The sequence below is a fragment of the Megalops cyprinoides genome, chromosome 12 (genome assembly GCF_013368585.1).
Source record: "Megalops cyprinoides isolate fMegCyp1 chromosome 12, fMegCyp1.pri, whole genome shotgun sequence".
NCBI lineage: Eukaryota > Metazoa > Chordata > Actinopteri > Elopiformes > Megalopidae > Megalops > Megalops cyprinoides.
Window position 1 is genome coordinate 11,948,733 of NC_050594.1, and position 14,927 is coordinate 11,963,659.

The 14,927-nt window shown below is 46.4% G+C and overlaps 1 protein-coding gene across 1 annotated transcript in view; it reads left to right on the forward strand.

Moving 5' to 3' along the window:
- The window catches only part of sptbn5 (spectrin, beta, non-erythrocytic 5), a 46,839-nt gene that overhangs the window by 23,654 nt on the left and 8,258 nt on the right, over nucleotides 1-14,927 (forward strand). The window contains 27 exon segments of the mRNA XM_036542226.1: nucleotides 22-201; nucleotides 912-1,115; nucleotides 1,549-1,698; nucleotides 2,116-2,220; nucleotides 2,625-2,816; nucleotides 3,250-3,405; nucleotides 3,901-4,092; nucleotides 4,194-4,289; nucleotides 4,468-4,586; nucleotides 5,198-5,312; nucleotides 6,160-6,273; nucleotides 6,395-6,516; nucleotides 6,935-7,097; nucleotides 7,277-7,465; nucleotides 7,648-7,725; nucleotides 7,885-8,057; nucleotides 8,420-8,510; nucleotides 8,693-8,839; nucleotides 9,272-9,409; nucleotides 9,873-10,129; nucleotides 10,594-10,780; nucleotides 11,104-11,316; nucleotides 11,714-11,910; nucleotides 12,293-12,497; nucleotides 13,557-13,733; nucleotides 14,069-14,224; nucleotides 14,577-14,794. Coding sequence (XP_036398119.1) covers nucleotides 22-201; nucleotides 912-1,115; nucleotides 1,549-1,698; nucleotides 2,116-2,220; nucleotides 2,625-2,816; nucleotides 3,250-3,405; nucleotides 3,901-4,092; nucleotides 4,194-4,289; nucleotides 4,468-4,586; nucleotides 5,198-5,312; nucleotides 6,160-6,273; nucleotides 6,395-6,516; nucleotides 6,935-7,097; nucleotides 7,277-7,465; nucleotides 7,648-7,725; nucleotides 7,885-8,057; nucleotides 8,420-8,510; nucleotides 8,693-8,839; nucleotides 9,272-9,409; nucleotides 9,873-10,129; nucleotides 10,594-10,780; nucleotides 11,104-11,316; nucleotides 11,714-11,910; nucleotides 12,293-12,497; nucleotides 13,557-13,733; nucleotides 14,069-14,224; nucleotides 14,577-14,794 — 4,334 coding nt within the window.

Consider the following 14,927-nt stretch of genomic DNA (forward strand, 5'->3'; position numbering starts at 1 on the left):
CTGCTGCACTGTGTCTCTCAGCTCCAGGAGATGCTGGATGCGGCCGATGCTGTGCTGGAGCTGTGCTCCCCGGGACAGAAGGAGCTGCTCCAGGACCGCCAGCAGGAGGTGGTGGAGAGCTGGGAGAGGCTGCGAGCGCGTGTGGAGCAGAGAGGGGATGACCTGGAGCAAGCGCGCAAACGCTACCTCTTCCTCAACACCGTGAGTGGCACTCCCTATTCCTCCACTGCGGTGTGCTGTTTAGCTTGTGGTGTGAAAAATAGCTGTTGGCTGTGTGCAGGTATACTGGAGGACTGCATTTATCTCTCTGACTCAGCGCTCCTGAGCAAATGCAAAGGTTTTTGCTGTGAGACTCACATAACATATAATTGGCAATTTCAAAATAGGGTTGCATGAAGGGAAAAAAGAAAAAAAAATCATCTGATCCTCGTTTAGTACCACAGTTTACAAAAGGTAACTAACCTGTTGATACTGTTTTATCCAGATACCTCTTAATGAGAACTCTTTAACCATACAGGGCTGTGGAGCTTTACTTTACCATGTCAGACAACTCAATTACAAGTCCGCAGTTTTCAGTTCCACACTGTTAATGACATCTAAGCTAGAATTAACCCCAACTATCAACTAAGAATGTAAATGCTGTAATGTGCAGAGTGTATACAGTGTAGAGTGTGACAAGGCAGCAGTGTGGTATAGTGGTAAGAAGCAGGGCTTGTGACCCAAACGCTGCTGGAAGGATTCCAAGGTGGGCCTCTGCTATTGTTACCAAATTGCGTCAATGAAATATCCAGGTGCATAAATAACAGATGCAGACGTAATAAGTCCAGGAATAGAGTGTAATCTGTGTAGGTGTCTTCGCTTCCCTGTCTGATGGGCCCTTCCTTTCTTCCCTCCCTGTTCTGTGAGAGCAGGTGCAGGACTACTCCTTGTGGTGCGCTCAGGTCCTGGGGGGCATGAGGGCGGAGGAGTCCATTCGTGACGTGTCCACCAGCGACCTGCACCTGGCCCAGCACCAGCAGCTGCGGGCTGAGATCGCCACTCGCGAAGAGGCCTTCGAGCAGGCGGTGGCCATGGGCCACGAGCTTCTGCAGGAGAACAGCCCTCACAGCAGGGAGGTGAGTGTGCATGTATGCCTGTATGCCTGTATGCCTGTGTGCATGCTAGTGTGCATGCCTGCATACAGGCATTTGCACCTGTGTATAGTGTGTGTACAGGACCAGTCAAAAATTTGGACACACCTGATTAAGATAATGGGAAACATGCATTCAGAGCCATTTTTATCTAAAGATGAATGCTTAAATGCTTGGAATTTGTTTCTTAGACAAATATAAATAGTGAAGTTGATGCCTATGTATGAATTTCTTTCCAAAGAAATAAATATATTTAAAAAAATATTTTTTGGCTACTTTGAAGAATCTAAAACATTAGACTTTTTGTCACTGCATAATTCCATTAGTGTTATTTCATAGTTTTGATGTCTTCAATATTATCCTAAAATGTGGAAGATGACACACTACAGAGTAATGAGTGTGATGGGGACTCTGCCAGGTCCAGGACAGGTTGGAGGCGCTGCAGGAGGAGAGGGACTCGCTGTACGCTCACTGGGAGCAGAAGCAGCAGTGGCTGCAGGTGACTCACCTGGAGCAGGTGTTCTACAGAGACGCAGGACACATGGAGAAGATCACCAGCTCACAGGAGGTCAGTATCTGTTACAGCCTTATTGTTGAGTGATTTCCATTCAGAATGTCAGGGTTTTTTATTGTAAGGGAGCCCTTTTTAACTATCCCTGTGAAAATTTGTCCTGTGCTCCATGTTACCTTTGAAACATTATTGAAGCATGTATTTGCATATCAGTCTAATCTATCTAATCTAATCTTCTGTCCAGTTTCTCCAGTTTCTTGAGATAATTATCATTAGATTTCAAGTGTGCCCTATAGTCATCTGCCTTCTTCAGGCCTTTGGCCATAACTGTACTTAATTCAAGATTTTGCAAAGATGCATTGATGGTTTGGAGAAGTCATGCAGACTAATTGTGATTGTAGATCCAGACATTTTGAAACCTAAGAAGAACATGTCAGAGCCATATCCTCAGCATGGGGACCTCTGGTTTTTCAGATTCTCCTGAAGAGCAGCGATCTCGGTGCCTCAGTGGACGAGACTGAAGTGCTCATTAAGAGGCATGAGGCCTTTGAGAAGCTGCTCCATTCCCAGGATGAAAAGGTCAGAATACCCATGATCCTCCACTGCCCATTCAGACTCTCTGAAAGAGTCTCAGTCACAAGCTAATCTATAGAAATATTATTTATAGGTTATGATTTTTACACCAGGGAAATATGCAGGAGAAAGAGTATCCAACATATGGATGTTTTTCCCTTAGAACTGTCCATGAGTTTATATAAATTGGATCGTTTTTCTCCCCAGAGAGTAACGATGATATCTCTTCATGTGGTAAACATTTGTGTCAAGCCGAGCAAACAAACAAATCAGTGTAATTTCATACGATTTGCAGAACAAGTGAAAAAAATTACTGTGACCCACAGAAAAGGTTTCAGCCCCCTTGATGCATTAGACTTAGACTTCAGCATGGTGCTTAACTTGGAGCCCGACTGTAACGGTGCCCGCAGGTGGTGGCTCTGCAGGAGCTGGCTGAGAGGCTCCAGAAGGAGGGCATAAAGAGGGACAGAGCTGGCCAGGTCCAGAGCAAGCTCCGGGCTCTGCTGGACAGGAGGAGCCGCATCAAAGAGCTCTCCGCTAAACGCACGGAGGAGCTTGCCATATCCAGACTGCTGTGCGTCTTCAACCGCGACGCGGCAGAGGTACCGAACATCCCCATATCCCAAAACACATTTGCTAAACCATTCTTGCACCTGCTATTACACTTGACAGAATGTGATATGTTATCTAACAACTTCTATTGAATTGTGAATCTGTTAGCAATACCTTTTTGTATGCACTTTTGTCATTCATGACTGAATGTAAATTCCTGCTGCCCTTGTTTTGAACTGAGTGGTGACAAGTCACTGTGGGAATTGTAGCCCCTGGGAATTGTAGTATCATGTCTATTTGGCTAATATTCAGACTGTAATAAGTTGGGGTATCATACAGTAGATAGTGTTGCAAAGCCCACACTACATTGTTAGCAAGAGCTGGCTGGTACCCCATCCTGGAAGTGGGGTAATGAGAGGGGTTAGAACATGGTTTTAATGTCCAAGGGGCCACGTGACCCATCACCGTGTGTGCGTTCCTCAGGCGGAGGAGTGGGTTTCAGAGAGGATGCACAAGATGCAGGAGGACTCCAAGAAGGACCTGAGTGACCTTCAGGTGAAGATGAAGCTGCTTCAGAAACACCAGGTCTTTGAGGCGGAGATACTGGCCCACAACGAGATCATTGACTCTGTACAGCAGGTGTGGTGTTCAAAACCAGTCTTTCTTAAATGTTATATTGATTATTTATATCACTGTTTTTCTTTTTGCATATCTCCTATGGCTTACAAAGCATTTTAATCACAATTTTTCAAAATGTAGACCCAATAAGAATAAGAAATACCCCCAGAAGATATGAAACACAATTAATATCCAATGAATGTATTTTCACATTAATAGTTAGTCGAGGCAAAATATCTGGGGGTAAACTCTAGGGGCAGTGACACAATATTGTATGCAGTGATGGAGGTAGAAACAAAGAGGGGGTACAAGAGGCTGCTGTTCTAATGCTGACATCCCCATATTGGTGAGGTGGAAGAAGAATACAAAGCAATGGAGCATTGCCTGGATAGACAGAACATTGTGTTCGTTGCAGGATGAATTTCAGACTTTGAGGATACCGGTTTTGTGATGTAAACAGGCCAATGTTGTGTGTGTCGACCAGACAACCTGCTCAGTTAGTGCCTTTGACTCTAGGCGGGGGCGGAGCTTGTGTCACTGCGACACCCCAAGTCCCAGGAGGTGCGTAGGAGTGTCACAGCTCTGAAGGACCACTGGGAGGCACTGAAGAGGGCAGTCGCAGCCAGGGGGAAAATGCTAGAAGACAACAGAGACTTCCTGGAGTTCCTTCAGAGGGTGGAGCAGGTGGAGGCCTGGATCAGGCAGAAGGTACCAGCCCTACCTAATGCTTCAAACCACCCCTGCTATGATTTCAGAATGCCTGTGTTGAGGTTAATACACACATTGGTTCTGTCCCTGTCCCCAAACAGGAAGTGATGATCAATGTGGGGGATGTTGGGGAGGACTATGAACATGGGCTACAGCTGCTGAAAAAGCTCAATGAGTTCAGGGGTGCCGGCTCTGGGGTGAGTTTTGGGTGATCGGGGGGTGAGTTTGGGCTAAGTATTATGTTGTCACAAGACTGAGAGAACATAACACTTAATACTGCTAGAATAACAAGTCCTGAAAATAATGTAATTAAAGTAACAATAGTGTGAACTATACGTATTTTGAAAAGACTGACTTCAGTTCCTGTGTGCACAGGAAGTGACAGTGGATGATGCCCACATCAAGGCGATCAACAACATGGCCGCTCGGCTGGAGCGGCAGAACAGGGAGGAAGTGGCCACAGTGAAGCAGAGGAAACAGCAGCTCAATGAGAGGTATGTATTCAAATATACACATATGAGTACAACTGCAGATAGATAAACGGTAATAATGGCATCATTAGAGAGCAATAAACATACTTTAAATCATACAATGACAAAGGAAAATATAGTCAGATATACTCAAACATTGCTAAAAACAAATCTAAATCTGTAATGCAACCATTTTTTCCAAGTAAGGAACAGGGGGCTGTGTATTCTGTCCAAGGGGTGCCTTGTCTTGAATATTCACTGCAAATCCACTGAAGTGAATAAAAGAGGTTTGGGTCACCCCATCCATTAAGCCAGAGAAGCAGTCATTCACCTGTCCACTAATGCTTGACATTCACAGTGTACAGTGTTCCTCCCTTTCTCAAGGGCACAGCACCAGTGGAGTTGGAGTCAAACCCGCAGCTTTACAGTAACAATATCATTTTCCTAACTGCTGTGCCACTTTGCCTGCCTCTGAACGGGTCAGTGGGATCTCTTTAATAGGTGACAGGGTGAACATGAGGCAGTGACAGCTGATTGATCTGAGACTGTTAGCTCCAAGGGGAGTTTTCTGTTCCTCATTGTTCTGTGACAGTGTTGGTGACCCACAGTTCTTTGTCCCTCTCTCCTTACCTGAGATGGAACAACTTCCACGGCAACCTGAACAGTTACAGGAAGAAGCTGGAGGCGGCCCTGGGGGTCCACTCCCTCATTCGAGACCTGGAGGAGATCCGTGAGAGGACTGGGGAAAAGGTGAGGCCACGCCCTCAGCACTGACCAAGCTCAACTTTGTGCTGCAGGAGAGAGGGAGGAGCCATTCTGCTGCCTCACGCTCTGCAAGTCAGCTGTCAAATGAATGTGACCAAAAATGGCTAAAGGCCAAAGGGTCCAGTTTGCTGGTTACAAGTGCAATAACAGTGCATGTTAAGCCTTTCCTTATTTGACGTAAGTTGTCTTTATATTTTGAATATTCAAAATCTTTTCTTTCTTTAGCTCAAATACAGGAATGCAGGTTTGCTTTTCTTTGTGTAGTGAGTGTCAATCACTTTTGGACTAATTGAGTCATTGGTAATTGCAGAGTATTATGGGTAAATATGACTATCTTATTATATGTGATACATTATGGATTGTTAAAATATCCAGCTGTAAAATGTAAATGTAAACCATGTAAGTAATTCTGGATAAAAGCCTCTGCTAAATGTAATGTTAATATTATGAACATCAAACCCTGCCAAAACTAAATGCTGCTCGTCTAAAAACTCTGATCAACTGTAAATGGAAACAGTTCAGAACTCAGCAACGCACTTATCATTTTCATGATTTCTTGTCGTTATTTACCTTTTTTTCATTGAAAATATGCAGCTTGCCTTTGAAAATGTTCAGCTTGAAGACTGAAAAGTTACATGAGAAACCTGACTTTCAAACATTCATGCAAATGAAATGATGCTCAGTTTGAATGGACAGGGGAATGATTAGGAGTATGTGTGACAATTATTTAGAGTCCATCATGGAAGCCCAGCCAATCAGTTCACATTGTTTGGCTGGTTTCCATAAGACACCCTAATCACTGAGGTGTATTTTCCTCTGTGTGGGTACGCAGATGCTTCTGATGCGTGGCCCAGACTGCGGCCAGGACGTGGAGAGTGTAGAGAATCTGATGCGTCGACACGAAGAGACAGAGCGTGAGGTCAGGGTCATCCAGGAGAGGGCAACGGTGAGTAGCCAGTCAGCTGTCAGTAGCCAGTCAGTGGTACTGGAAAATTACAAGGTTCTCTACAGTGTACTTACAGCAGGAAATCAGACCAATGTTGGCCTCTCTCTGGATTCTGAACCAGGCCGTGGAAAAAGAGGCCAGGATGCGAGTGAGGAGCATATCAGCGATGGCAGAGAAGCTCGCCAAGAAACAGCAGGAAGTGCGAACTGCCTTGGTGAACCTGGAGAAGGAAGTCAGCCTCAGGTAAGGATCTGTAGTTTCAGGAGGGACACTGAGCATGTGTGGGGAGATCAGCAAGGCCTCCTAGACTCCACCCACTCAGCCATTCTGTGCCTGATAACTTAGCAATAAGGATAAAGATGAAATAATCACAATACAATGCTGTGTCACGTTACAGGGTGGTTGTGCCTACAGTCCACCTACAGTCAATTTTGATTGACTCCTATTGATAACCCCCTGGCCACAATCTAATTATTACTTAATTTACATCTGCATGTACAGGTTCAGAGGAATTCATATATATTTAAACTGACCTCAGGTTTTCAGAGAGATGACGCATAACATGTATTTGCTGTTTCAGTTGTAGTGCAGTGCACATATTGTAACAGGTAGAAGTGTGAAATTGTGTAGATTGAGGACTAATTTACCAATGCCCATGCAGGAAGGAGAGACTGCAAGCAGCACATCAGCTGCAGCTGTTCAAAGCTGACCAGCGCCCTCTGCTGGACTGGGTCCTAAAGCAGAGCTCCGAGATGGAGAAGAGTGGACTGCCCAAAAGCAAGACAGAGGCGGAGAGCTTCATTGCTGAGCATCAGGACAGAAAGGTCATATACCCCATTACAGTCCCCCAAAAAATACCTTGTAATGCCCCAGAGGCAATCTCCGCACTTCGGTTTCATCCAAACAAGATAGGCTATGCAAAAGACAACAGATCAAGACATAAAACAAGCCTGCTGGTTTGCATGTTAAACAGATGGTGATTGGCGGGTGTCTTTGGTTACAGGCAGAGATAGATGCCCGTGGAGAGCGTTTTGATTCAGTGAAGAATTTTGGGCAGAGTCTGGTGAAGTCTGGACACAGTTCATCCCCAGAGATCAGGAAGGCCTTGACCAGTCTGGAAGAGTCTAAGGCCAGACTTAACCAGATTTGGCAGGATCGAAAGCAGAGATTGGACCAGGCACTGGAGCTCCAGGTAAAGCCACATATATGTACAGACAATGCTCTTTTTGGTTTTGCAAAGGTACATTCTGTTTAGCTGAATTCTGAATCTGAATCCTGTAGTTTTTGGTGTAAGAGCTAAGGATGCACACCAGCTGAAATTTCAGTCTTGGTGCCCCATGAGTCATTAAAGTCTGGAGCTCTTCCTGGTTTCAGATATTCCTCGGCTACGTGGAGCAGAGTGAGAGTTGGTTGAGCAACAAAGAAGCTTTCCTGGCCAATGAAGACCTGGGGGTAAGGTTTACATTTAAATCACAGTTACTGTAGATTACAGACATTTATATTGATAGCTATAACTCTCCATCACCTGACTAACTGTGTCTGACTGTGAGGATGTATGAGGAGTCCCTGGATGAGTGCTGTGGGGATGACGGTTAAACCATGTGCATGCAGGGCTCCCTGTCTGATGTGGAGGCTCTTCAGAGGAAGCATGTCCTGTTTGAGAAGACACTGGATGCCCAGATGGAACAGGTGGAGGGGATGGAACGGCTGGCCCAACAGCTGATCCAGAAGCGTCACTTCGACTCGGACAACATCCGCAACAAGAGCCAGGCAGTGCTTCTCAGGTAGAGCTGAGACTGGGCCGACCACATCATCCTTTCCAAAGGCTGTCTGAGCCTGTTCTATGCGTCTAATGCACCTGCCTCTGTCTGTACTAACAAACAGTTTCTCCATATGGAAATTCCCTGGAGGGAGAGTCTGAAACTGAAGCCCTGCAAATGTCAGAAGGCACCTAGAGAGTGTTTCTGTGGGGGAAAAAAGCCAGGGAAAGATTTTGGTGCCAAATGTATATATTATATGTGCACAATATCTTTATTAATATCATTAGCAGTGTTAGTACAGTAATAAGAATAAGAATAATGACTTTGTGTGCTGGGCATAAACACCTTCCACAGAGTTAAATCTGTTGAACGTCTTTTCTCACCAGAAAAAGGAAGTTAATAGAGAAGAGTGAAGCTCGCAGGAAGAAGCTAGAAGAGTCTCTGCAGCTTCAGAAGTTCCTGGGCAGCAGCCATGAGGTGAGGGGGCAGATTTTGGCTCCATAACACTTGCCTCTAACTTGGTAACACTTATACCAGCTGTCTGGACACCTCCAATTCTCTCCTGCCCCCCTCCCCTCATATGTGAGGCATGTCCATGGGCATGTCTGTCAGCTGCGGTTTCACCTGTTCCTGTGGGCTGGTACCTGCTCCTTGTACAGGTGTGCTCCTGGCTGAGCGAGAAGAACACTGTGGCCCTAGACGAGAGCTGGAGGGATCCCACCAACCTCCAGGCCAAGCTGCTGAAGCACCAGAGCTTTGAAGCTGAGATCCTGGCCAATCGGAACCGCGTGGGGACTCTGACGAAGGTGCTTGTGTAGCAGAACTGAAATTAGTAGCTTGTGTGAGTCTAACGTGAAGCCAGAAGGGTAGCAGGTAGGAGAGCGGTTTCACCGGTAATGTCACTCCCTGAGACCTTATTAATTAGCACTGTTGCCGATGGAGATAGGAGCAAGTTGCTTTTATCTCAACTGGTAACGACACTGGCCATTGGAGTTTAGCTGAGTGATGAGAACATTGTTATGAACCTTGCTCGCAGACCCACTTCATATTCCTTACGTCTGTCACATCATGCCTAAACAGCACTGCAAAATCGCTTGTCTTTCCACTCCTGTTTGAATCAATATTAGCCGCTTCACAAGTGATTGAGGTTCTTGCTGATAGGCAGTTGTTTGGGGGGAGTGGGTTTATGAGGTCGGGGTCAGAGATGGGGGGATAACATGCCCTTTGATTACTGACAGGAAGGGGAGAAGATGCTGTCTGCTGGACACTTTGCTCCTGGTAAGATCAACACCCGACTGAAGGAGATGAAAGGCAGCTGGGAGCTGCTTCTGAGCAACTGCAAAGAGAAGAAGTCACGTCTGCAGCAAGCCTATCAAGTGAGTACCTGAATGCGGCATTGACCAGTGACAACACAGCTGGCTCAGGGAGGGGCTGTTTGATGCTGTAGTATGGGGGCATGGGTAGTGCATCTCACAGCTGTGAAAACTGAATTATGATTTACTGTGAGAGAGCAGAGGCTTCTTAGCACACAAAGCGTCAGTGTGTGTGCAGTTACATGAGCTGATTATAGGATTGGGTTCCAGACAGTCATGTATTGCACACCAAAACAAAGGATTACATGTGATAATACAAGTTGCTACTAGAAGTAAAGTTCTACTGTTCCCTCCCAAATACCATGAATCCAGTTGGATTAGAGAAATATGTAGGATTTGGCCTATACCTGGATTTCCAGATGGTGGAAGGAGTAGGAAATCATTTTAGCTTTATCTGATAACATCACTCTAAAATTACTTAAAACATACACTCACAGCACTGTAATCTCTGCGTCTGCATCTGCAGGCCTTACAGTTCCAGCGCTCATTGGAGGACATTGAGGACTGGCTTGTTTCCGTGGAGACAGAGGCCGCTAACGAGGACTGCGGCACAGACCTGGCGTCCGTGTCGCAGCTGCTGAAGGCCCTGCAGGAGCTGGAGGAGGCCGTGGAGGCCCACCTGGACCGCATCCAGGGGCTGGTGGACATGGCCAAGGAGTTCCGCAGCCAGGGCAATTTCCTGGCCGAGGAAATCCAGAGGAGGGTGGGGGAGACCGTGCACAGGTAGGGGATTCCATCCCCACACCTCACCAGCACTATCACATCCCACCCGAGAATGCTGATACCTGGCTTTCTTGTGTAGCCAGGTTGCACAAGTTAACTTAAGGGCAGGGCTTGAATAGTGTTATGCTCACAGTCACTGGTCTGGGAGTGTTGTTAGCCTGGTCTGATACTGTTGCTCATTCAAGTTGAGTGGATACACTTCTGTTCTATTGTGCTGGAAGCTGCTTTGGATAAGAGCGTCTGCTAACGCAATGAAATGTAATTTAATGACACCATGGCAGAGGAATACTTCAGCTATTAATTGGGAAGCATCAAGAGGAGTTTTTTTAAACTGAGTTTAAAAACTGAAAGAAGATCATGCTGTTTCACCTTCAGAAATGGAATTGTCTTTATTTGCGAACTCAATTTTACATCAAACCTCCCTCTCCCCAATTCATGAGCTCTGCCCCCTGTGGTGACTGCAGGTATAACAGTTTGGCAGAGCCGCTGCAGAGCCGGAGAGAGGCCTTGGAGGCTTGGCAGCTGCTGTTCCAGTTCTACCGCGACATGGAGGACGAGCTGGTCTGGATCCAGGACAAGCTGCCCTCGGCCTACTCCAAGGACTGGGGCTCCTCCCTGCACAGCACACAGTCACTGGTCAAAAAGCACCAGGTCAGAGCGCACTGTGACGGGAGTCTCCTTCTTACACAATATGGCATAGGATGCCAGTGTAGCATAGTGGTTAAGGAACAGGACTTGTAAACAAAAGGTTGCCAGTTCGATTCCGCGCTAGGGCACTGCTGCTATACCCTTGGGTTACTTAACTGTAACTGAAGTAAGTTGCTCTGGATAAGAGCATCTGCTAAATGCCAATAATGTGTTGTAATGATGTTATTCATTGCAGCAGCCTCTGTGTGCTCCTCCCTGTAAACCTGCATTGTTTCCATTGACACTCTGCTCAGTAGGAGTGATGTGTATTGCCCCTGTGTGTGCAGGTCCTGATGCAGGACATCGCCAGCCGTGCCCCTCTGGTGCAGGCGGTGCAGGAGGCAGGGCAGAGCCTGGTGAGGGGCGTCCATTTTGCCTCTCACGAGATCGGAGAGAGACTGGCAGAGCTGGGGAAGCTCTCTGAGAACCTTAGGACCGAGTCAGACAGGAGAGGGCGCCTGCTGCAAGAGGCTCTGAAAATTCAGACATACTTAGCAGAGGTATCCATATGACCATAGCCTTAAATTTGTCTCCTCCGACCCCAATACTTCTACCTCCTCTGGGCTAATTTAGCCTCTCTGTACACCCCAGCTTCCTCTCTCCACTGGCCTCACTTCCTGAACCCTCTCCTCAGAATCCCACCACACCCTGGCTTTCATTTTCCTCTGTTCTCTGTTAGTCAAAATAACATAATTGTGGGCTTGTATTATGTGACAATGCCATGAGTCATGCAGCAAGGCAAATTTCTTCTTATTTATGAAATGATCACAGGGACTCACAGATAACGCTCTCTCTCTCCCTCACTCTATGTCGTGTTCTGCCTCCCCCTGCCTCGCTCTCCCTCCCTCTCTCTCTCTCTCTCTCTCTCTCTCTCTTTCTCTCTCTCTCTCTTCCCAGCTGTCTGAGATGGAGCTGTGGATGGAAGAGAGACGCCCCATGCTGGAGTCTTCAGATTTTGGGAAGAGTGCAGAGTCCACTCAGGCCCTCCTGCGGAAGCTGGACACTCTGGACCTGGACTTAGAGAGTATTAGACCCAAAATGGAGTCACTGCAGGAGACAGGAGCTAAGCTGGAGAACTGTGGACACCCCAACAGGTACAGACACAGAACCCCCCCCACAAAATATGATCAGTCTGCCTTCATATCAATACAGATATGTCACCATGGACTTACTGGACCAGGCTTATTGAAAGTTTACACCAAGCCTACACCATGGACCAAGCTTATGTGGTGGGTGTCCACCAAACACTTTGACTGGGCTCTTGTACTGAGGAAACCTCAAACCTTACAGAGCCCTTTCAAAAAACACTAAGCTACAACTATTAAGATGATTCATTTCATCCCTTCAGACTAATGTACTGCAAGATGTAATGTAATGTAATGTATGCATGTGGGAAGTCTATATTTCACAGACGGGGGGGGGAGGCTTTTTGATGCTGATTGTTTTGACATGGGATTGTGTGTCATGTCTTTTCAGTCAGCTGGTCAGTGAGAGCCTTGAGCCCGTGCTGGATCAGTACCAGACTCTGCTGCAGCTCTCTGTTGACCGCAGAGCTGCTCTGGAGGAGCAGTTCCAACTGTACGTGTTCGAGAGAGAGGCCCGTGAGCTCCAGAACTGGATCAGCACCCGCAAGTCCATGGCGGAGTCAGAGGAGTACGGACAGGACCTGGAGGATGTGGAGGTGTGGGGGGACACTGGGTGGTGTTGGTGGGCCAGTAGGGGCAGGGTTTTCTCTTGGAGCAAATGGAAAATCCCATAGCACTTACTGAAAGAGTGTCAGTAACCTCTACTTCCTGGTGTTTTTCCCTTTCTGAATTACATTACATTACATCATTTAGCAGACACTCTTACCCAGAGTGACTTCCAAATAAGTGCACGATTATGCTAAGAGTAGTTATACTGCCTCTTTACGCAAGGCCATCTAATCATTCTCCCTACAGCTGTTTGGCCATACTTTAGCCATCTCTTTCATTTGGTTCCCCCCTCAATCACAACGAAGAGACAAGTGTGTGTACCTTCCTCTTGAAATAAAGGTTATACAAAATCAAGAGATTATCTTATAGTGAGGAATGCAACTTCACAGTCTGGATAAGGAAGGGTTGATCAGAAAACCTGGGAAATCTCACAATCCAATCAACAGTGCTTCATATTTGTCATGTGTGTATTTGTTACCAATGAGTTGTTGCACTACAGTTCCTGAGGTTATTACAATTTGTGTCACTGGTGCAAGCTAAATTTATTAGTTGTTATTATTATCATTTATTAATCCAATATTCAAAATATCATCAAGCGTTATTTCTGAACATTAATTAATATACATTATATTAGTGGAAAGGATACTGGCATGGAGTTTCAAAATGAAAGAATCTATTTTTTCCAATGTTTTCCTGCCAGCTCTCATCCCTTCTTGTCCCCAGGTTGGACTCTAATAATGAGTGGTGCAGTCAAAACTGAAAAATTAAGCACAAAGCACTCATGAGTGGTTCAGTCATCTAAGGCACTCATTCTAGGCACAGGCTGAGTCCCATGTTTATGCGTATGTTTATCAGAAGATTGCATTCACGACGCCCCAGCACTCTTGTGCAAGTGTAGAGGATGTTGTGGCGAGATAAACCTAATGTACGACAGGAAATTTTTAAAAAGTTATGAGTGAAAAAGGGGAGAAATGCAAAAAAGCTGTTTTGTGGTTTTCACACAGCATGTATTTCACTCTGGAAATTTCTCTGTACTGTTCATCTAGGTGTTGCAGAAAAAGTTTGAGGATTTCCTGTCAGAAGTGCAGGGTCTCGGACAGAGCAAACTCAGCTCTGTCCTGCAGCTTGCACAGGAAGTGAAGTCAGCCGAAGGCCAGAAAAAAGAGGAGGAGCTTCACAGATTGTGGGAGGAGTTACACCAGACCGTGGAAAGCAGAGCAGAGGTAATAATCGCCAATGAAGCCAGAAGCCAATGAGCTTTGTGGGTCAGAGCTGCTCTTTTTCAGTCTTTCACTTCTGATTGGTGTTTGGATGCAAATCCCCACCCAGTGAACTGATGGGGGTGACACACATGGATACCTTTTATGATCCCATGAGCTAAATTGTGTAATTACAAAGTACAGTCGCTTGATATATGCACGCTTTACCAGGTATACAGTTTTGAATCAGAACTTTAAATCTTCAGGTAATTCTGAATACTTTTACTGCAACATGCTGCAGGGAGTTGCACTACTGTGGATTGAAATAGCTAAAAGCACTGTCTGTGTTTTACTGGCAGAACCTGCGTTCGGCACGTGAGGTGCACCAGTTTGACCACGACGTGGATGAGCTGAAGGGCTGGATGACTGAGAAAGAGGCTGCACTTGACTCTGAGGATCATGGTCATGACCTGCTGAGCGTCCAGGCGCTGCTACGGCAACACGCCAGCCTGGAGGTACATAAGGCCTGGGGCACACTGGAGGGTCAAAGGGCACACAGGGGACATGCCCCTCTTAAGAGAAATTGAATGATTCCCACAGCAAAAACTGCAGCCACCATGAACACTCATAATGCATCAGGGGTACACAAAGTGAAGGTGTAAATCATTTCATGGTTACTAGGAGAATAACTTTGAGATACTCAGCTTGTGAAAAACGATTACTATCCTTCAAAGATACTTTGGGCTGAAGCAGTCTGGTCTAAATGACACCCTCAACTGCCTATCCCAGGGAACAGAGCTGTGTTAGGTCCTGCCCTCTGTCTAGGGAAGGCATGTGATTGGTGGAGCTCGGTGTGTTTCATTGCAGAGAGATTTGGCTGCCATTGGGGAGGAGGTGTCCCGGATTCAGGATGAGGGCACGGCCCTCGGCCGCAGATACGCCCAGGTGCAAGAGAGCCTGGCAGAGAGGCTGCAGGAGGTGGAGGAGACCTGGGCCAGCCTGCAGGAGAAGGCATCCCAGCGCGGGGCAAGACTGAGCCAGGCAGAGACTGCACAGAGATACCTCACTGAATCCAGGGAGCTGCTGTGAGTCTTCTACACCAGTTCAAATGGCCCCACAGGCATTGTTGCGCAAAACTAGTTGTCATAAGCAAGTTAATATACATCTGACAAAAACAACACACCAACTTGAAAAATATGTACAGTTTTTAGTTTAACA